Source organism: Lithobates pipiens, unplaced genomic scaffold, assembly GCF_037356315.1.
Source record: "Lithobates pipiens isolate NorthernLeopardFrog02 unplaced genomic scaffold, aLitPip1_a1.2 Scaffold_18, whole genome shotgun sequence".
In the NCBI taxonomy this organism is placed as follows: domain Eukaryota; kingdom Metazoa; phylum Chordata; class Amphibia; order Anura; family Ranidae; genus Lithobates; species Lithobates pipiens.
This window is the reverse complement of record NW_027507758.1, coordinates 93841298-93865056: the sequence shown is the minus strand read 5'-3', so window position 1 is coordinate 93865056 and position 23759 is coordinate 93841298. Positions and strand designations below refer to the sequence as shown.

The 23759-nt window shown below is 46.2% G+C and overlaps 2 protein-coding genes across 8 annotated transcripts in view; one reads left to right on the top strand and one right to left on the bottom strand.

The window, feature by feature from the left end:
• The window catches only part of MACROD2 (mono-ADP ribosylhydrolase 2), a 3459957-nt gene that overhangs the window by 1578812 nt on the left and 1857386 nt on the right, over window positions 1-23759 (bottom strand). The gene's annotated exons all lie outside the window — the stretch shown is intronic.
• On the top strand, window positions 17721-23399 carry LOC143989400 (uncharacterized). Its single transcript, XM_077489522.1, has 2 exons — window positions 17721-18501; window positions 21059-23399. Exons 1-2 carry the CDS (start codon window positions 17721-17723, stop codon window positions 22057-22059), a joined length of 1782 nt encoding a protein of 593 aa, XP_077345648.1. The 3' UTR covers window positions 22060-23399.

Below are 23759 nucleotides of genomic sequence, written 5' to 3'. Positions count from 1 at the left end.
ATACACAGAGATCAAACAAATCTCCCTACATAAGTTTTACATGTAAATCTGCTGTCTTCATCTGTATATACTGTTCAGAGAGTGCACAGCATGTTAGGGGATTTTCTCTTCCTGGTTAGCACTGCAGCGAGACCTGGGCATACAGCCAAGACAGCTGATTGGGGGAAAGGCACACACCCCCTCTCCTCATAGGTAGAGACTTTCAGCTCTGTTTGTTGAATCGTTCAGCACTGCTAATCTATTTATGGCATCCTCTCCAACACAAAACTCAGGCTGCTTTTATCATTTGTGACAAAGAACTTGTCAGGAATTATCAGGCTGATAACAGAAGAACGGAGCAGGAGACAGCTACGGGACATATTGCTTTGAAGAGAGATAACAAAACATTGCAGATTTATCGTATATACTGGAGTATATACATCGTATATATCGTATATTATATTAGGCCGACCCAAATATAAGTCGAGGCACCTAATTTTACCACAAAAAACTGTGAAAACATGTTGACTCGAGTATAAGCCTAGGGTGGGAAATGCAGCAGCTACTGGGTAAACAATGCACATTTGCAGCCTCACTATGCCTATCTGCAGCCTCAATGTGCCCATTTGCAGCCCCACTGTGCCCACCTATATCATCAGTGCCCTTTTGCAGCCTCACTGTGCCCATCTGCAGCTGTACCTTTGATAACTAAAACAGCGGATGTTTCCCAATGTGTCATGCAGTCTGTTCGGCAGCCGTCCATTGTAACAAAGCCCTACCTCCTCCTCGTCCATGATAGATGGAACCCTGATAGTTTCCCAGCAGTATGTATCAGTGTTCCGTCTATCAAAGGTACAGCTGCAGATGGGCACAGTGAGACTGCAGATGGGCACAGTGCGTCTGCACCCTCACTTGAGACCCTTACTTGAGTATAAGCCGAAGGGGGGATTCTGTCTAAAAAATGGGCTGAAAAACTTAGCTTATACTCGAGTATATATGGTATGTGCCCAGTTCAAATTTCATCCACTTTAATGAAAAACCTGAATGTGCGTGATATCGGCAAGTGAAAAATTAAACCAAGGCTTGCAGGGAGAGAAACCTGACAATTCAGGTTAGTTGTAGGGGCAGTAATACCCTAAATATGAATGTAACATGAAACATGGTCATAACGGTGGATTTTTCTTTTAACACATTCACATATTTATCTAAAAAATGAGAAGACCATAAAATCTTAGTGTTTTTTAAGAAGAGAATGAAGAATGCACATATAGTATTTTATAAACCACTTAGTATAAATTATAAAATGGTACTGTAGTGCAAAGAAGGCTTTAGAGACCAGATTGTGGATTACAAGTTTCAAAATAACAATCTAATAAGTTAACATGAGAAAAATCTACATATAATTGCCAATTAAAGGGTTTTGGAGCATATGCTGGGTAAACTCCTCATTTCATACAACAAGACACAGTACAGTTGGTCTTCTATGGAAAAGATGGTTACTTTTTGGTATACAATTTGCTTAAAGATAGACCCACTGTTCCTTAATTAGCAAATTGTTTCTAGAAGTTTTTTTTAACTTGTTACATCACTAGCTACAATCGGACCATGTGCGGTCAGCTATATTTGTGGATTTCAAAATTCAGGACATTTATTCATTGCTTTTAAAGGTTTTGTTTAGATTTTCTGTCTAGTTATGATCCAGACTGAAATAAAATGAAAAGATCATTTTTCTTGTTTTAGTCATGTAAGATATGACATATTGCATTGTAATAGTATGAAGACTTCTTTTTTTGCCAATCGGTCAATTACCAGCTCTCTGCTCTGCCCCCTCCAGTGGAGCACGGAACTGTGCAGGGCGCGGGAATAGCTGGCACAGCTCTCAGCCACTCACTGAGAGGTTGAGCCAGCTGCCAGTCCAGGCATCCGGGTGGATCTGGCCATTAAAGTCGTAATTGCTCCAGAGCCTGGAGCGGCTGAATGATGTCAGCCAACAGCGGACTTTAGCCATACAGGTCACAGAAGTGCAGAACTAAGGCTACTTTCTCACTGAAAGCGCCAGCCGTATTAGCGTCACTTTACCGCTGTTTAAGTGGTGCTTTTCCATCGCTTTTTTGGCCTTGGCACAAATAAGGGGTTAAAAACGCCTGTGTTGCATTGCTTCCAAAGTGCTTTTCAGGTGCTTTGGAAGTGCTGCCCATTCATTGCATTGGGCAGGGGCATTTTATGAGCACTGTATACAGCGCCCCCAAACCGCCCCCAAAAGATACTGCTTGCAGGACTTTTTCTAACGTTACACAAGTGCACCGCCCGGGTGTGAAAGCACCCATTGCAATGAATGGAAGGCAGTTTTCAGGCGTTTTAGAGTCGATATTTCTAGCGCTTAAACACCTGAAAACCTCAGTGTGAAAGGGGTCTAAGTGCAATCCGGTGACCCACAGAAGAAGTAGGGCCACACAATTTTTTTCCCTATCTCTTCTTTAACATTTCAAAATGTTCCCTGCAACATAACAAATCATCACTTTTTGAGTTCAAGTTCACTTTAAATACTATATACAACAAGAAATGGAAATAACGTGATAAAAAGATAAAAAAGGCGGAAAAATCTCAACTATATTTCAAAGATAAAAATATACACAAAATAAAAGAAAACCGATATAACGCACTCATGAATTCCTGACGCCTTCTCCCTTTATGACTTTTACTAGTACTCTGTAATTGGTCAAATTCTAGCCACAAAATTGATAAATGGGACCCTTTCCCATGTCTGTATGAGAGTAACGTGAAGTTGTAGAAGAGGGAGTTCATGCAGGATCAAGGCAATGGTAGAGTATGACATCAGTTTATTTTATTATGTGAAAGTAGATATTATTAGGAACTGCCATTAAAGTGAAAAATTGTTGTCATAAGTAGAGTAGCAATCTGCCATACAGCATTCTGCCAAAGTAAACAAAGAACACTATCAGCGCAGATAACATCTGGATGTATGCAATTTGAATTTATTTCAAATCCCTGTGTAAACAATTTCACTGATATCAGAGGGGTCTTTAAACATTCCTCAGCCTGGATAATTGAAACCATCAAGCAGAAAAGTTACCTGTGATTATTAAACATTTAAAAGAAACTAGCAGAACTCTTAAGATAAAACCATAAAAGAGTGCAAAATACCCTGAGAAAATGGTAATTTTTCCTTTTTGCACGTATTCTTTTCATTTTGGTAAACATATTCTGAAACCTAACATAGCAATATAGAAAAGCAATAAATAGAAATGTTGCACATTAGTATGAATCAAGTGTTCTCCAAGGTGACCAGTACAATAGCTTAAAGAACTTGAGTTTCATGGGGAAAAAAATTGCAAAGAAAAAATAATATAGCGTGTACAATTGTGATACAAGTCATATTGTAATTGAATGTTATTAACCGCTTGCCGACCAGCCGACCTCCTTATGCTACAGGTCAGCACGATCCCGCGTACCGACGTAGCTATGCGTCAACTCGTGGGATCGGGATAGCAGACACATGGCCGATGCACTGCGGAGGTACCAATGCTCGTGGTCCATGGTCGCGATGACTGCCGGCCACGAACGATCGCAGGCATGAGAGACAGAACTGGGACGTGTGTGTGTGTGTGTGTGTAAACATACAAATCCCTGTTCTGTTCTTTGAGGAGTGGCGGATCGTGAGTTCCTAGTAGCTATAAACCACGATCTGTCACTTCCTCTAGGTCAGTCCCACCCCCCCTACAGTTAGAAACACACACACAGGGAACACAGTTAACCCCTTGATCGCCCCCTAGTGTTAACTCCTTCCCTGCCAGTGACATTTATACAGTAAACAGTGAATTTTTATAACACTGATCGCTGTATAAATGCCAAAGGTCCCAAAACGGAGTCAAAGTGTCCGAAGTGTCCACCATAATGTCGCAGTCTTGATAAAAAGATTGCCTCCATTATTAGTAAAAAAAAAAAAAAGAATAATAAAAATGCTATAAATATAGCTATTTTGTAGATGCAAACCAATCAATATATGCTTATTGCAATTTTTTTATCAAAAATATGTAGAAGAATACATATCGGCCTAAATTGAGAAAAAAATTTGCTTTTTTTTTTACAAAAAAATGGGGATATTTATTATAGCAAGAAGTACAAAATATTGTGTTTTTTTGTTTATAGCACAAAAAATAAAAACCGCAGAGGTGATCAAATACCACCAAAAGAAAGCTCTATTTGTGCGAAAAAAAGGACGTCAATTTTGTTTGGGTGCAGCGTCGCACGACCATGTAATTGTCATTTAAATCGGCGCAGTGCAGAATTGCAAAAAATGGACTGGTCATTCCTTTTCAATCTGAAGCTGCTGTCATTTTCTATAAATGCAATGCAATATGGCTACATGGAGTTGTTCTGTACACAGAGTACACTGCCCCGAAACATAATTTCCCGCTTGTGTGATTGGCTCGCTAATTTTCCCAGAAGTCTACCTAAGATACAAGTCAGATTTCAGGAATCCCCTGCAACAAAAAAGTCATTTTTGGTGAGATATTTCCAATAGAAACCCATCTAAAGGGATGCAGGCCCAGCAGATTTCCTTAGTGCTGTGCAGCTGCACAGCTGACTGATAATTATGAAACCACTCCCATTAGATCCACTGTACACAGAGGCACAGACAAACACACAAGGATTTCTTCAGAATAAAAAAAAAGTTATAATCCTTGCAATGTACTTCTGGTGCAGAAAACTGGCAGGAAACAGGAACTAACTGCACTGTGATTTTCATTGCGCTGAATACTGGTTTTAGCAGCAGCCAATGACAGTCCTCCTCCTCCTGGAAACTGCCCCCCCCGCAGAACTGAACCCAATCTCTTCCCCATCACAAAAGCTGACGATCGCAGCTACAGCAAAATAAAAGAACCAAACAATGTTTCCAATCTATTACAATGTGTGGGGGCACGGTGCCCCCTCCCCCCTCAGTACAGGTGCGGTGTGGGGAATTCTGAGATTGGAATGCAATAGTGTATCACTGACACTTCCCTGAGCTGCTCTGCTGATGGGGAGGGAGTCGCGTTCCGGCAAAAGAAGCTTCAAGTGCCGCTTGTGGCACCTGTGTTCGGGGTTGCCTACCCCTGCTCTAAGGGATACAGAAAATACTTAATTACTTGATATTCTGCTTCTTCAGGCTGCTGGACTAGTCCCTGCAGGGTCTCCTTCCCTGTGTCCCTGTTGTCTAAGGTCCTGATGTCATAAAGCCCTTCCAAAAAAAGCTCGGCGTTCCAGTGAATGGTGGAGAGACAAAGCAGACAGTCTGTGACTAACAGTTACCGGCTCCCTGCTCACTGAACACTGAGAACTGAGCAATCAATGATTTTTGATCACTCAGTTCTCTATGTAGAGGCAGCAGGGAACAAACAGCATTGCACCGAAGCTGTATTGACAAGGTGAGTACATATGTCTGTCGTTTTGAAAGCCCACATGTCTCTTTTAAATTGTTGCCAGCATCACTGCCCCTAATTTCCTGTTTCAGGGTGGCTATTTTCTCTTACAGCATCCTATGAAGTCACCCTTGCATGGAGGGACTAGAGTTGTTTCTCCCTATACTGTGTGCATCAAAAGAAACACACAGCCCCAAGGCCTAGGGTAGCAAGGTGTTCCCCTGTTCCTCCTCCCTTTTCCAAACAAACTGGCTCAATATTTCACTGACCATTGTTACCTCTTTCGTGTGAAGATCAGAAGTTCAGGCAAGCAGCACTGAGAGAGCAGGAGCCAGCAGCATTGGAAGTTGTAAACTGCCAGTGCTTGGGTACAAAAAGTAACAAATAGTTCACTGGGGATGTTTATTTAATTGTGCTCAATGTGTTAAATAAAAAAAAAAAAATACTACTTCAAGAAAAAAAGGTTTGATGGTAGTTAGCATTATCTTTGGTAGAGGAGAATTTTCATGTGTCCTCTGCCAAAACACTGCTTTACTGGTCTCCTATCATGTTTTGCATACTTGGGTTCCAGTATAGGCACAGCAATGCAAACTCTCAACCCATCCTCAGTATCTGTAAGGCCGCGTACACACGGGCGGATTGTCTGCCCAACTAAGTTCGTCAGACAATCCGACAGACAGTCCGTTCAACTTTTGAATGAACGGACTTGACCACACACGATGAACAGACAGTCCGCTGAAAACTTGCGCGATGACGTGTACAGCACGTACGACGGGACTAGAAAAACGACGTCCAATACACTGCAATGCAACCTTCGGCCGTGTAAATCCTTTCTGAGCATGCGCCATACTTAGTCCGTCCAACTTGCCTACACACGAGCGGACTGTCCGCTGAAACCAAGTTTGGACGGACAAAACCAAGTTTGGACGGACAAAATTATGGAAATTCCGAAAGACAAAGTCCGTCAGACTGTCCGCTGAAAAAGTCCGCTGAAGCCCACACACGAGCGGATTGTCCGCTGAAACACGGTTCAGCGGACTAAGTTGGGCAGACAATCCGCCCGTGTGTACGCGGCCTAAGATGCTACAAATGGAGCCGGGTGATGGGATGATGCAACTTCAGCATATCCACAGATGTTAAATCGATACTGGTCTCCCAATGGTCCAAATATGAAAACACCAAATGTCGAAGGAGAGGGCAGCATGCGGTGCAACGAGAGGAAGCATGGACCTAACATTGCCGGAGGAAGGCGCACAAGGAGATAAGCTTGCTATAATGTGCACATACACTATATTGCCAAAAGTATTGTAACACCTGCCTTTACACGCACATGAACTTTAATTGCATCCCAGTCTTAGTCCATAGGGTTCCATATTGAGTTGGCCCACCCTTTACAGCTATAACAGCTTCAACTCTTCTGGGAAGGCTGTCCACAAGGTTTAGGAGTGTGTCTATGGGAATGTTTGACCATTCTTCCAGAAACGCAATTGTGAGGCCAGGCACTGATGTGGATGAGAAGGCCTGGCTTGCAGTCTCCGCTCTAATTCATCCCAAAGGTGTTCTATTGGGTTGAGATCAGGACTCTGTGCAAACCAGTCAAGTTCCTCCACCCCAAACTCACTCATCCATGTCTTTATGGACCTTGTTTTGTGCACTGGTCCAAATCATTTGGTGGAGGGGGGATTATGGTGTGGGGTTGTTTTTCAGGGGTTGGGCTTGACCCCATAGTTCCAGTGAAGGGAACTCTTAAGGCGTCAGCATACCAAGACATTTTGGACAATTTCATGCTCCCAACTTTGTGGGAACAGTTTGGGGATGTTCCCTTATGCCGCATACACGCGACCAGACTTTTCGACAGCAAAGGTTCGACATAACGAATCTGGCGGACAATTCCATGGTGTGTGGGCTCCATTGGACCTTTGCTGTACAAAAATCTGACGGACTTTAGAAATAGAACATGTTTCAAATTTTTTCGCCAGAACTCTGCCGGATCCAGTTCCTATCGAGAAATCCGTTCGTCTGTATGCTAGTCCGACAGACAAAAACCGACGCTAGGGCAGCTATTGGCTACTGGCTATGAACTTCCTTATTCTAGTCCGGTCGTACGTCATCACGTTGGAATCCGTCGGACATTGGTGCGATTGTGTGTGGCCAAGTCCGTTAATTTGGAAAGTCCGTTGGAACTCCGCCGAAAGTCCGTCGAAAAATTCGGTCATGTGTACACGGCATTACTGTTCCAACATGACTGCGCACCAGTGCACAAATCAAGGTCCATAAAGGCATGGATGAGCGAGTTTGGGGTGGAGTAACTTGACTGGCCTGCACAGCTTTGGGATGAATTAGAGCGGAAAATGTGAGCCAGGTCTTCTCGTCCAACATCAGTGCCTGACCTCACAAATGCACTTCTGGAAGAATGGCCAAACATTCCCATAGACACACTCCTAAACCTTGTGGACAGCCATCCCAGAAGAGTTGAAGCTGTTATAGCTGCAAAGGGTGGGCCGACTGAATATTCAACGCTATGGACTAAGACTGGGATGCCATTAAATTTCATGTGTTTGTGTAAAGGCAGGTGTCCCAATACTTTTGGCAATATAGTGTTAACGCAAAAAAAAAAAATGTAATTACAAAGGCTATCCCTGTGTCCTGTAACTATTTGGCATGTACCTTCCCTTTAATATGGTTAGACAGGTATATAAGAACAAGATAAAAAGGATACCATATGAAAAATGTGATATTTAACTTTCTCGCTTTATACAACATCAAATTTGCTTTTACCCAAACCTGAGCACTTTTTAACGAGACACAGAAACACTATTATATATACTTCCACTAGACTTTTATTATTTTTAGACTTCTGAAATCTCAAACTTTCCTGATCATAGATATTATTCTGGATAATATACAGTTAAAGCACTTAGCTCTAAATTACCAGACTTTGAAGGGCTGCAAGATAAAAGTGAATGTATCATGTTACTGCAGACTAATTATATACTGCACCAGTCAACCCTGATGTCAGTGTATGACATTAATATATTATCATTGATAATAAAGCTCTGACAGTAATATGAACCATCTGCAAGAAAAAAAATAAAAAATATGTGAGGTAAGAAATAGAGACAGTTAAGGACCAAAAAAATAAAGCGGATGCAGTTAAGTACACCAAACACAAATTGCGGTACACAAATAAAGTAGAACCCTAAATCAACTGGATGCTGGATATCTACTGCAGTAGCTTACCAGCACTAAAGCTTAGAGAAGCCTTTCAGCAGCTTGTTTAGAGTGACTGAGTACTCCCAGTAAATTTGGATATTTGGCTTACTTGTAAAATAATTTTAGTGGAGCACAAAAAAGGAGACAGGACACTTCATATTCACAACTACTTGGGTTATGTTGCCACCTTCAGGTGAATGGACACTGCACAAAAAAAGGGAATAAATCCCCTTCCCAGGCATAACCCCCTAGGTCGTATAAGCCTTAGTTTTATCAAGCAATGGGGTAAAAGACATGTGCCCAGGGGTGGACTGACAACTCATGGGGCCCCCGGGCAATAGGAGATTATGGGGCCCCCAGGCAATCCGAGTTTATGGGGCCACACAGTATATACACACACACACAGTATACACAGACATGTACACACAGTATACACAGACATGTTTCTATTGGCTGAGAAGGTACTGGAGAGGTGGGGAAGCTATAATCTTGGGATTTTTAGACCAAAAGGAAGTCGGTAAGGGACATTTCAGAGACAGAGGTAAAAAGAACACAGATTTTTAAATACTGTCCCTGGTTTTACTGAGGCTGGCAACCCTGATGGGGCCCCCTAGTGGCTCGGGGCCCTCGGGCATTGCCCAAGTGGCCCAATGGTCAGTCCGCCCCTGCATGTGCCTACTTGCTATGTAGCAAGGCATTGAACATGAGGGCTGGGCAACATGGCAGCAAGGCCAACACACCTAGAACAGAATAGAGGAACCCCCCACTAGAAGACTGCCTGCCAGACTTTTCATCCAAAATTGGCATCCGCAGAAATGAGAAATCTACCAGGTAGAACTTAGACCTTGAAGAACAGAAGAATGAGATTATATAGCCGAAAAAACGCTGACACTTCAAGCAAAATGTGCCTTGACCGAGAATGGAGGAACATTGCCCTTGATACTATATAGGCCTGAGTTTTAAGTGGATATACAGTATCTCACAAAAGTGAGTACACCTCTCACATTTTTGTAAATATTTTCTTATATCACCTTTTCATGTGACAACACTGAAAAAAATTACACTTTGCTACAATGTAAAGTAGTGAGTATACAGTTTGTATAACAGTGTACAGCTGTCCCATCAAAATAAGTAAAAAAAACAGCCATTAATGTCTAAACCGCTGGCAACAAAAGTGAGTAACCCCTAAGTAAAAATTGCCCAGTTTGCAATTTTCCCTCCCGGGTGTCATGTGACTCGTTAGTGTTACAAGGTCTCACAAGGTTTGAATGGAGAGCAGGTGTGTTAAATTTAGTGTTATCACTCCTATTCTCTTATACTGGTCACTGATTCAAGTTCAATATGGCCCCTCATGGCCAAGAACTCTCCTAGGATCTGAAAAAAAGAATTGTTGCTCTACATAAAGATGGCCTAGGCTATAAGAAGATTGCCAAGACCCTGAAACTGAGCTGCAGCACGGTGGCCAAAACCACACAGCGGTTTAACAGAACAGGTTCCACGATGCATAGTAGCCCATTATGCTTTACCTTTGCAGGGAGACAAAGAGGAAGTAAACCCATCAGGGTTTACTTCCTCTTTAAGACATTATTAGTGTTATTTTGAGGGGACAGCACATTTACACTGTTATACGAGCTGTGCACTCACTACTTTACATTGTAGCAAAGTGTAATTTATTCAGTGTTGTCACATGAAATGATATAATAATAATGTTGTCACATGAAAAGATATAATAAAATATTTAAAAAAACATGAGGGTTGTACTACCCTGTTAGATACTGTATGTCCTGCAAAGTATGATTAAGAAGATCTGTGTTTCAAAATGATTTAGAAGACTTGGGAAACTTAACATTAATAAATCACAGGGACCAGATGGCTTGCATCTGAGGGTACTTAGGGAACTCATTCAAATAACTGCCAAACCATTGTTCCTAATTTTTACTGACAGTCTACTGACTGGAATGGTAAAAGGTGATGGGAGAAAAGTCAATGTAGCACCAATATTTAAAAAAGGGCCCAAAATACATCCCTGGGAATTACAGACCAGTTAGCCTAACATCAATAGTATGCAAGCTCTTGGAGGGGATGATAAGAAACTATATACAAAACTTTAGTGATGAGAACGGTATCATTAGCAGTAATCAGCATGGATTCATGAAGAATCATTCTTTCCAAACCAATCTATTAACCTTCTATGAGGAGGTGAGTTGCCATCTAGATAAAGGAAGGCCCATAGATGTGGTATATCTGGATTTTGCAAAAGCATTTGACACAGTTCCCCATAAATGTTTACTGTACAAAATAAGGCTGGCATGGACCATAGGGTGAGTACATGGGTGGTGATAAATGAGCAGTACTCTGAATGGTCAGAGGTGGGTAGTGGGGTCCCCCAGGGTTCTGTGCTGGGACCAATCCTATTTGTTTTGTTCATAAACGACCTGGAGGATGGGGTAAACAGTTCAATCTCTGTATTTGCGGATGATACTAAGCTAAGCAGGGCAATAACTTCTCCGCAGGATGTGGAAACCTTGCAAAAAGATCTGAACAAATGAATGGGGTGGGCAACTACATGCCAAATGAGTTTAATGTAGAAAAATGTAAAATAATGCATTTGGGTGGCAAAAATATGAATGCAATCTATACACTGGGGGGGAGAACCTCTGGGGAATCTAGGATGGAAAAGGACCTGGGGATTCTAGTATATGACATGCAATGCCAAGCTGCTGCTAATAAAAAAAAACTGAATATTGGCATGCGTTAAAAAAGGGATCAATGATAATTCTCCCGCTCTACAAGACTCTGGTCCAGCTGCACCTAGAGTATGCTGTTCACCAGTCCTCAGGAAGGATGCACTGGAAATGGAGCCAGTAAATAGAAGGGCAGCTAAGCTAATAAAGGGCCTGGAGCATATTAGTCATGAATAAAGGTTGTGAGCACGGAACTTATTCTCTCTGGAGAAGAGACACTTATGAAGGGATAGGATTTCAATTTATAAATACCATACTGGTGACCCCACAATAGGGATAAAACTTTTTCGCAGAAGAGAATTTAAAAAGACATGTGGCCACTCATTAACATTTGAAGAAAAGAGGTTTAACCCTAAACTACATAGAGAGTTCTTTACTGTAAGAGCGGCAAGGATGTGGAATTACCTTCCCTTCCCTTCGGGGAGCATGGATAGTTTCAAAAAACTATTAGATAAGCACCTGAACGACGGCAACATAAAGGGATATGCAATGTAATACTGACATATAATCACACACATAGGTTGGACTCGATGGACTTGTGTCTTTTTTCAACCTCACCTACTATGTATCTATGTAACATATTAATGCAGCTCTGTATTCATTAATGCATCCCTAAATGTATTTCTGAAATGCAAGCAGTGTGAACACAAGAGTGGGACTTAATATCAGCCCCTTGCAGTCCCTTCACAGTGGAGCTCCGATTGGGGTACACCCAAGGAAGGAGCAATACAAGGGAAGGAGAGAATAAAGTAACAGATAGATGAGCTAATACTACTTCTCTTTTTACAGTCCAGTCTCAGGCTACTGGTGGAGAGAAAAATCAGGTCTACTCTGGAGCCATACAGTGACGTTCACCACATCCTTCTACAACAAAAAGCTTGGTGGATATTAATTTTAAACACCAGGGTTCCATGGGGAAGTGGGGGAATTATGTTGGTACCCTGTCAGGGGATGAGTGGGACACCACACTCCAAGCCATTCTACTGGTCTCACTTAACCCACCCACAATGACTGATGCAATTATGTATTTTGTTACAGGACTATTATACACCATCTAGGTTCTTTAAAACGGGTATTCTCGTGGAACCCAAATGTAGCAGGTGCCAAAGGAAGCACAGAGATCTCATACACCTCTTATGGCGCTGTCCCAAATTTCATTTATATTGACTGGACTGGAGTAGTTAAAACTTTGAATAGTGTATTTAACGTTACCCCATCTTAGACCGCCTTGATTTCCAGGATTTCATGAAAGAGGCCATTTTGCATGCGCTGTTTCAGGCTCGCAAGCTCATTCTTTGCCACTGGAAGTCTGATATACCACCTACCATTAATGAATGGATTAAACAGATGGGGGTACTTTAAAGGCTGGAACAAAAATGTTTACCAACATAGGGGTTGCCCAGCTAAGTTTGATTAAATGTGGTCGGCCTGGTTAGATACCCCTGGGCTCTGCCCACTGGACTTGGTAGCTGGGAGGCTAGGCATCCCAGCAGTACACCCTATGTTAAATTCATTATTTACCCTGTTGATTTATTCTCTCCTAGTTTTGCACCACAGTGCTACTTGGGATCTACGGAGGCTCCTATTGCTGATTTTATATGTAGTAGTCTCCCTGACTTCCAAGGGCCTGATGGTGACCCACAGAGCCAGGGAGAACGTGCATTCCTCCTCAGGGTGGAGATTACTAGGCATAGTGGGTGTAGTGCAAGGTGGAAAGATTGGGCACCAGTCACCTTTTGTAGCTAGACTGGGTTTAGGGCATAGGACACCCTTAGGCAAATGCAATAGCTATTAAGGCAAACTCCGCAGACAAAAATAGAACTAGGCAGACAGCAATACAGAACAAGGGCCTTTAAGCTGAATGCAGCAATCTGTATCTGGTAGCAAACGCTGTCTCCTATGGCAACAACTTCTCTCACAGTATCCTACTGTAGATCCGTAAGCTCAGATCGCCATCTTTCACTAGACTTCTTGGACTCTCAACTACCTGCTGGATTTCCGAGCTTCATCCACAGCTAACTGCTGTATTTTATCTTTAAGTTTTACTTACAGTTATCTGCTGTACACCTTCAAGCTTTACTCACAGCTACTGCTGCCTTCCTGGATGATTCTCCACTGAAGCTTTCCCACTACTTCACTGTCCCCGGCTAGTGAAGTGTCTGCTCTGGTACTCCTTCAGAACTTCATCCCTTCCAAAATTACCTCGGCAGGAGTGGTCATCCCTTTGTGGCAACTGCTTCTCCTTTACCTCTGACACATTCAGGCTCCTGCCAGGCTGAGCCTCTAACACATGGTTCTGCCCCAAGCTTCAGGCTGAACCTTGGCTGCTCCCCCTTTGTGGAAACCCCCAAACTGATGGATAGGCCTTAAGTGGATCTAGCAGCCAGCATGCCTCATGGATAGGCCTCCAGCTTCAGGCCTAGCAACCAGGAGCTTCTCAACACACACACCCACCCAAGCCGCAGCCTCGGGCTGGGAAGAACCCCAATCACCTGACTCCTACCAAATAGATAGCCTATCCCAGCATACACAGCAGTCAAAGAAACTCCTGCTAATTGGCTGAGACAACCTAGTTAGCCATTACTTGAATTTATTGTAATACATAATTCTAATGCCAAAAGCAACAGTGTCACCTATTGACAGAAGAGAGAGACTTCCCCAAGCTCAGACTTAGAACAGGAATCAGTGGATCAACAGTCCAATTAGCCAGGTTAGTTACCACCTAGCACAACTAAATTTAGTAGCAGCCCGGTTTAGGACCAGGGTGCTACATATATAATAGAAGTATACATTTGATTTGCATTCCATTTTTGTTTCTTTTGCTTTATAGTGCAAATGATATCGCTGGATGTATCGCAATGATACCTGTATGTATATTATTGTTTTTTTATGTATGGTGTGACATAAGTTTTCTAATAACTATTTCCAGATAAAACAAAAAACAAAAAAAAACCACCAGGATTCCATCAGGTCCTAATCATAGGTTATTGAAATTATTTTTAATGTATTATGATTAATATGTATGTTAATAATATTCAATTTGAGCAGTCGTTCTTTGACTTTCTTCTTCTTGGTGTTATTTTTGTTTGATTTTATTTTAATGGGAACTGCCTCCTAAAATGATTAATTGGGGATCAAACATTTCTTTTGATAAATGTTGTTATTTGTTCACTTGTACTTATTCTACGAAGAAGACTTTTGTGGCTAAAACCCGTTATCTGCTCTCACTGTGATGTTTTAACATATAGCCTAAAAAAAATTGTTGGACTTTGGAATATACCAGTTCCGAGGCTTACACTTCTTAAGTATTCATGCTTTGGGGGCTTACACTCCTGCTAGGAGCACCAGTCCCCAGCAACCGATACGTCTAAATAACAGTTGAGCATGGGTATAGCTTCTCTCAGGGATGGCCACTGTGGCAGAACTGTGTATACCTCAGGACCGGATAGAAAGAAATTTAAATTTTTTGACAAAATTAAACATCTCCCATATACTGTATGTATTTCTTCTGTGTATTTATCTATTATAATATTACTGCATGCCTTGAAGTCATTTATACTATTATTTCTTCCCTCCTTCTGTCTCAACTAGTACCTCTGCATTAAAGTGTTACTAAACCCAAAACAGTAAAATCAGGCTGAATATATAGTAAAGCATGCTTGTTATACTCACTATGGAACCTAAGGGCTTAATCCTCTGCATCATGTAAAAAGGCTGCTTCATTCAGTCTCCTCTAATCCCCTTCTTTTTCTACCCCCAATCCATCTGCTGATAGTAAAGAGCCTTGGAGGCCCTCTGCACATGCTCAGTTTGGTGTGTATTGCTACAGTTTTTTTTTTTAATCGTGAGGGGGCATGTGATCAGCATAGAACCAATCAGCACTATCCAGGCAGAGGGTTGGGGGTTATGCATCATCATAGAACAGTCAGAAAAGAATGAAAAATCCTCCTACAAACTGATAGAAGTCACAAAACTGCTATATACTGCTGAGGAGAAAAGGTATTTAGCAGTTTATATGTACTAAAATAATTGCATTTCCATATTCTGTGGGAGACCAGATATAGAGAATGCAGGGTCCTGGGTTTAGTAACACTTTAAGGCTCCATATTGCTCCCTTTGTCGCCATAGAGCTCTCTAGCAATCTCTAGATAGCAGCTGTGATAACTCAAACTAGATTTAAGACTTTTTAAGGTTCATACATAGTATGACTAGACACACTGAATTCTTCCCTCCTTTCCTGTGTGGCAAATTCTTTGCTATTGGCTGGAATTTGTCAATAACAGAATCCAAACAAGAAAAAAAGGGATACGTGGAATTAAAGGACAAGTAAAGTGGAGTTTTATACAGTTTCACAGCTGCTATCTTGAGATGTCTAAAATTGTGCCAGGAGAGAGGAATCACCAAAGAGCTTATATCATTCTCTATAGCAGATTCTAGAACAGGAAGAGCAATGATATCAGTCGCTTTAAAGACACTTAAGCAAAAGTGTAATTATTAGTTAATGTTAGGATATATAAAGGCTTACTAGATAAAACAATGCAAACATCTAAAACGAAAATATATTTGTTTATTGGTTTTCTTGTGACCCTGGGGCACAGCTGTACAGATGGTAACTGAGCAGAGATAGACCCCAAGGATGAAACAAAATCAACAGACAATTCAGAAATGGGGACAGACATTAGTCAGTAACCAGAAAAATGCCAGAGAAAACACAGACTGGGACCATAGGCTAGGAAATTAACCAATATCTGAGGCAATGAGTGTTGGCCTAAGCACATCAAAATGGTCAGGTAGATTGACAGGCTTGGGGGCTTTGTAGCTGCTATGTATAAATAAGCAGGTGGGATCAAAGGACACCTATACCTTCCAGTCCTGTGCAGCAACAAGGTAGGAAAGACCACATGGTGGTAGAACCATAGGTAGCATTTTATTTTTTCTTCTGATAGGTGACAATTGCTTGTTTTGTGAGTCAAGTGAACTAGCTGGTGGTTGAGGGGTAATACAAGAAGCTGAATTACTGAACCATGAAATATATCTGTAGCTACTAGGGACTGTACGATATGGTGTAACTGTATAAAGCACAACAGCTCTGCTGACTTCCCAAACTTTTGCCATGTAAAAAAGTAACTGTGTATTTAGCGGTTTGCCTAATTTACCACCTAATTATACTGCAAAACAAGCTGGCGGGTGGATCTGAGCAATCCTGTAGGAGATATGGAGTACATTTTGGGCACAGCTACTGTACATCAAGGCCAAAAAAAAAAAAATATTTTACAGCTGCAAGAGAGTTGAGGCTCAGCATGCCACAATGAATATCTGTCCCAATGCATTAACATGTAAGTCCATCTTTGCATCACCCATGCTGATATAGATCATTTAAATATTGTCTGACTTTTCGTTATACCATCCCCTTCAATATTTCATACTTTGGCTTTACAGTTTTCTTTGATTCTGTTTTCTAGTAAAAGAATAATACTATCGCAATTCTGTACATGTATTGCTTTTCTCCTGAGGACATTGCAGATTTCACTGTGCAGCCCTAGGCATGACTATCAGGTTTGAGGGATTCTAGCTGCTGTTTTTTTCTATACATATCATAACTTCATAAATAAATTGACTGTCAAGTTGTTACTGCACCACATCTCTAATTCAATATAAGATCACCATTAAGAAACATTCTGGGAGCTTTTTGACAGCTGCTGGGAGTTAGCTTCTCCCTTTAGATGAAGAAATCTGCATAGAGCTGCTGGATTCTAACAGCCAGGGGAGCTTTTAGGATATGCTCCCTTAATTGCACACTGATTATTTTAATGAAACATTGGCACCGATTTATATTATTGTTTTATATTAACTGTCTTTTACCTACATATTTGTACAGGTCTTATAACAACGATTGGGGGTTACCTATATGGTCAGCTCCATCTATTAGCCATAATGCTGTACTTTGCTGGATGATCTCAATTAGGATACCTCATAATTGCTACTAAATGAAGCTGACAGTCATAGGAAATAAACATATAAGACACATTCAATAAATAGACCCCTAAGTGTACATGGATGGGAAATTAATTGAAATTATTATTATTATACAGGATTTATATAGCGCCAGCAGTTTGCGCAGTGCCAATCTAAATGGAGACAGTACAGGGAGCCCCGGAATGACACGTACTGAAGGGGAGGGGTAATGGAGGGGCGGGCATGACCGGGTGCCTAGAGACACCAAGACGGAGGATAGGTGGAGGAAGAGAAACACGCAAGGGGGAGGAGCCATATAAAAGGGGGGCGGAGCCGGAACGGGACCAGTCTCGAGGGGAAGACATCAGAGGAGGCAGTTTTCCAGCGCTGCTCCTCTCTGGGCAAAATGGCGGCGATCGAGCACGTGTTGGAGCGGCTGCGGGCTCAAGCGGAGGTGCGGGGTTCGGAGTGGCTAACCGAGCAGGTGGAGCGCTGGATGGGTGAGACGGAGGCAGGCACGAGTAGCGGGGAGCCGGTGCTGCGGGCCCGGAGGTCTCGGCCTCCGGCGCGCTTTTCGCCGGGACCCGCCCCTCGGCCACCTCGTGATCGGCGGAGCCCGGGGGCGGACAGGTCGGTCCCCCCCACAAAACGGAGACAGCAGGACGATCGGGGCCTGGGGCGGTCTGCACGCCGCCGGCCTACCCCGGGGGGCGGGGCCACGGGCCAAGATGGCGCCGGCTCCCCGCCGTCCAGCCCGGCGACCGTTCGCGTGGGGGACCCCTGTGGGGGGCCCTGCACGAGCAGGGGGACAGCCAGCGGTGCGGAGGGTTCTGCAAGACGGACAGAGTCGGCCTACAGGGGGGCACGGGCGGTGGGTGGGGGGCGCCGGGCGGATGCGGGCTTACTTGATGGACAGACTGGAGGACTGACGCCCAGGGGTGGTGCGGGGGGGCGCCCTAGGTCTGGTTCTCTACGCCAGTCTGGGAGCAAGGCCCCTGTGGTGAAGGATCTTCCCAGCCACCTGCTTGCTGCGGCCTCTGGGAGCGGATCGCCCAGGGGGCTTCTGGCGCCTGCGGAGAGGGAAGAGGAGGACCGGTCGGAGGGAGAACTGTCCGCTGAAGACGACGTGGTTCCCCCGGCGGTGGAGAGCGGCAACGCGGCTGCGGGACGTGTTCCTGGTCGGCCCGGTAAGTCAGTACCTACTGTTTTCTCTGATGTTTTGCAGGGGTTGCTGGGGGTGGTGCAAGGGGCGGCTGGTTCAGCGGCGCCTCCGGCGCCGCTGGGTGGGGTGTCGGTGGCGGGGTCGGGTCAGGTGGACCCGGGGCCCGCGCCGCCCATGCAGGGTTTGTTGGAGGGATTGCGGGCTTTGGTGGACAGGTTTGGGGGGGATGGGGGATCTCCTGCCATGACGGCGCCTTGGGGGGCTGGTAAAGTAGCGGGGGCGGCGGGGGTCCCGCCGGCGGCGGGTGGGGAACCCGCGGCGTCCGCAACGGCGGTGCCGGTGGTGGGCGGGGGGTGCGGTGGGGAGGAGGCGGCCGCGACACCCAGCCGTACTGATGTGGTTCGGATTGGGGATGCGGCGCGTTGTGAGGTGTACGTCTGCTTCGAGGGACCGCTCGGGGCGCACCTGAAGCCGGAGGTGCGGGAGAAAATTGCAAAAGGTGAGTATGTGGAGATATTCTCGCTGCTCCCACTGGAAAAATTCAATTTGGATCGGGTCAAGCCCAATGACACGAAAAAAGACGATGAGGAAAAGAGGCGTTATAGGCTGATACCGCGTACGTTTGCGAATTGGTTGCAGGCGTTCGCGATTTTGGCGAGCGTCATCGGCGAAAAGAACCCCGAGCACTGCTCGGCGTTGTTTTGCTATATGGACGCCATTGGGGAGGCACACCGGGTGTACGGGGGGGTGGCATGGCTCCGGTACGACGAACAGTTCCGGCAGCGGAAGGCGGTGCGTCAGGAGTTGCGGTGGGATCACAAGGACATCAGCCTCTGGATGAGGCTGATGTCCTCCGCCCGGGCCCCGCCTCAGTTTTTTCAGGGGGGGGCCGGGGGTACACCCTCCTCAGGACTGTCGGCCGGAAAGAAGTGGGGGGTGTGCTGGTCTTTTAACGAGGGTGCCTGCAAGTTTGGAAGTGCGTGCCGGTTCAAGCACGAGTGTTCCGGCTGCGGGGGGGCTCACGCCCTGTCTCGCTGCTTTAAAAGGGGAAAGCGTCCCGGCGACGCTGCTAACAAGAGGGAAGACGCCGGTGAGGGTGGAAAGGATGCTTCCATTCCTAAGTAGGTACCCGGACAGGGTGGCTGCGCGGCTGCTGGCCGAGGGGTTCCGGGAGGGTTTCCGGATTCCCTGTGACTTGAAGGTGGTGCCGCCGGTGGCGCGAAACCTCAGGTCGGCCTTGCAGCACCCTGCGGTGGTGGACGAAAAGTTGGGGAAGGAAGTGGCGCTGGGTCGGATGGGGGGGCCGTTTACGGTTAAGCCGTGGGACTCGCTGGTGGAGTCCCCCTTGGGGGTTGTCCCCAAGAAGGAGCCGGGCAAGTTTCGGCTCATACACCACTTGTCGTTTCCAAAGGGGGGTTCGGTCAATGATTTCATTGACCCGGACGTCTGTGCGGTGTCGTATACGTCATTTGACGCGGCTGTTCGGTGGGTGCGGCGCTACGGCCGGGGAGCGCTCATGGCCAAGGCAGACATTGAGTCGGCTTTCCGGTTGCTGCCGGTGCACCCGGACAGTTTTCGGTGGTTGGGTTGTCACTGGCGGGAGCAGTTCTACGTGGACAAGTGTTTGCCTATGGGCTGCTCCGTTTCTTGCTCCGTGTTCGAGCAGTTTAGTTCGTTCCTGGAGTGGGTGGTGCGGGATGTTTCCGGCATTGAGTCAATCATTCACTACTTGGACGATTTTCTCTGCATCGGCCCCCATGCCTCCGCTGTGTGTGCGATTCTCTTGTCCACGTTGCAGCACATCGCAGGCGTTTTTGGGGTGCCATTGGCGGCCGAAAAGACGGAGGGCCCAGTGGGGGTGTTGAGTTTCTTGGGTATAGTGATAGATTCGGCGGCTATGGAGTGCAGGTTGCCGGATGACAAGTTGGCGGATTTGCAGCGGGCGATTCGGGAGATTCAGGGCCGTCGGAAGGTTCAGCTGACGACCTTGCAGTCCTTGCTGGGCAAACTGAACTTTGCGTGCCGCATCATCCCGATGGGCCGGGTGTTCTGCCGGCGGCTGTCGGCGGCGACGGCGGGGGTGCGGGCGCCCACGCACTTCATTCGGTTGACGGAGGAGCACCGGGACGACTTGGGGGTGTGGCATGATTTCTTGTCCTCCTATAACGGCAGGGCGGTGTGGATGTCGGGGGCCGGTGAGCAACTTCGATGTCGCATTGGTCACCGACGCAGCAGGGTCTACGGGCTATGGTGCGTTTTTCCAGGGCAGGTGGAGTGCGGAACCTTGGCCGCGCTCGTGGAAGGAAGCGGGTTTCCTGGGTAACCTGGTGTTGCTGGAACTCTTTCCGATTGTGTTGGCTCTGGAGCTGTGGGGGGAGAGTTGCAGGAATTTGAAGCTGCGCATCAACTGTGACAACATGGGGGTGGTGCAGGTGGTGAATCGCATGTCTGCCTCCTCCCCTCCTGTTATCAGACTGTTGCGCCAATTGGTCCTTAGGTGCCTGCGTTTGAATGTGTTTTTGTATGCTGTGCATATACCTGGGGTGGAGAATGCCTTAGCTGACTCCCTGTCTCGTTTCCAGTGGGACAAGTTCCGGGAACTGGCACCTGGCGCGGAGGCAGTCGGGATTCCGTGCCCGGGGTGGATTTGGGCGCTGCCCTTGGAGTCGCCGCGGGCTGGATACGCAGGTCTGTAAGTGGGGCTACCTGGACGGCATACGTGAAGGTATGGCGGGAATGGCAGGAGTTGGTGCGAGAGGTGGACGGAACTGGGGGAGCCGGGGATGGGCGCTTGCTGGCACTTTATTTTGTGGTCCGGAACGTGGAGAGTGGGCGCTCGGCGGCAGTGATCGATCGGAAACTGGCGGGCTTGTCATTCCTTTTTAAGTTGTTGGGGTCGGAGGATTGGTCGAAGGGTTTTTGGATACGTCAGATGCTGAAGGGTTTTCGGAAGCAGTCGAAGAGGGGGGACACGAGACGTCCGGTGACGTTTGGGGTCTTGGTGGCCATTTGTGGTACATTGGTTTCGGTTTGCACGTCTCCGTTCGAGGTGCGGTTGTTCACGGCGGCCTTTTCATTGGCTTTTTACGGGGCTTTTCGGATTGGGGAGTTGGTCAGCCCGTCCCGGAAAGTTCCTGGGGGGCTGGGGGATCATGATGTTCGGGTGGCAGGATCAGTGGTGGAGATAACTCTTAGGCGTTCGAAGACGGACCAACGGGGTAGGGGTGTGAACATTTGCTTATTCAGTTTGGCAGGGTCACAGGTTTGCCCGGTAGAAGCGGTTCGGAGTTACCGAGCGGTTAGGCCGGGGAGTCCGGGTCCATTCCTTGTCCACGCGGACGGGTCTTTCCTGTCCAGATTCCAGTTCGTGGCGGTTTTCCGGCGAAGTTTGGCGCTTAATGGTTGGGAGGAGTCGGAATATGCTTCACACTCCTTCCGCATCGGGGCGGCCACAGAGGCGGCCCGGTGCGGGTTGGATGAGGCGGCGGTACGAAGGATTGGTCGTTGGGAGTCGCGTAGGTTTAGGTCATACGTTCGACCTCAGTTAGCGGTTGGGCGGTCCAGGGAGTGGGATGGCCCTTAGTTGTATTCCTGGTTGGTTGGTAATACGGAATGCGATACAGGAACCGTTCCTGGGACTGATGGAGTTTTTTCCACGGGGGTAGGGTTGGGATCTCCGTGGGGTGGTAAGGGCAGTGGTTAGTGGTTTTGCTGTGGGGTTATTGTTTTTCGGGGATCAGCAGGTTTTGGTTTCTCGTTTCAGATGGAGGTTCACCGCGCCTCGTTTGGATCGTGGGCCACTCCTACGTGTGTTGGGGGGCCAGGAGAGGAGACATGAGACCTGCGGGGAGGCAACTGGGGATTTCCAGGGCAGAAGCGGAATTGCGATGGTTGGGGATACCAGGAATGCGGTGGGAGAGGGTGGTGAGTGTGGTTGAAAGGTTCGTGTGGCTGCATGGGCCCCCGGATGTGTTGGTTCTGCATGCTGGGGGGAATGACCTGGGAGCCCGGAAAGTCCGGGATTTACTGAATGACATTAAGGCGGATTTTCTGAAGCTGCGTGCTAGGTTTCCCAGTACGATCCTGCTGTGGTCGGATATTGTCGCCCGGACGCAGTGGAGATGGGCAAGGTCAGTGGCCAGCATTCAGAAGACGAGGATCCGGGTGAATAAGGTGGTGGGGAGATTCGTGATTCAGAATGGAGGGCTGGTGATCAGGCACAGGGAACTGGAGTCCAATGTGGGTCTGTACCTAAGGGGGGATGGGGTTCATCTCACGGATGTCGGGATTGACCTGTGGTCTTTGGGTTTACAGGGGGGGATCCAACAAGCTTTGAGGGTGTGGGGTTGCCCTCAAGGGTAAGGTGGTCACCCTTTTCAGGCTGTGGCGTGAGATTTCTGGTGGTCTTTGACGGTGGCGGTAAAACAGAGGTGATATAAAAGGGTGGGGGGGGCTCATTGGTATTATGGGCCCCTCAGTTGTATTCCCGAACGGTGGACGGAATACTGGGAGGTTTTTCACTGCAGGAATTGTTTGTCTCTGAGCGGTCACAGCGTGAGGCCTGGTATGGTAAAAAGGTAAAGCAGTGAGGTTGGTGTTTTTGGAATTAAAGTGGGTCACCGTCAGAGATCACCAGACTGGAGTTGATAAAAGTTGTTCAAGGTTTTGGTTTACAGTTGTAGATATATATTTATATATTTATATATTTATATACATATTTTGGAGGGAGTAAAATATTTTGGTTATGTTTAATAAAAGGCTGTTGTGGCCATTTTACTCCAAAGAAAAGGTGTGGTCTCATTATTATAGATATATAAGGGCTGGTATGGGACATTATTGAGAGGGGGACTGTTGGGCTACGCAGGTCAAGGGAGCCCCGGAATGACACGTACTGAAGGGGAGGGGTAATGGAGGGGCGGGCATGACCGGGTGCCTAGAGACACCAAGACGGAGGATAGGTGGAGGAAGAGAAACACGCAAGGGGGAGGAGCCATATAAAAGGGGGGCGGAGCCGGAACGGGACCAGTCTCGAGGGGAAGACATCAGAGGAGGCAGTTTTCCCACCCTCCCTCCCTACTGGATAGCATGTTTGGGTATGAGTTGTTGGTTTGATTGCTGGTGTTTTCGTGGTGTTTTTTTTTTTTTTTTTTTTTTCTGTCTTTCAGGTGCAGTGGGCTGTTCGTCACAACAGTGAAGTCGGCCCTTTGGGGGGCTGCTGCGTGAGATTTCTGGTGGTCTTTGACGGTGGCGGTAAAACAGAGGTGATATAAAAGGGTGGGGGGG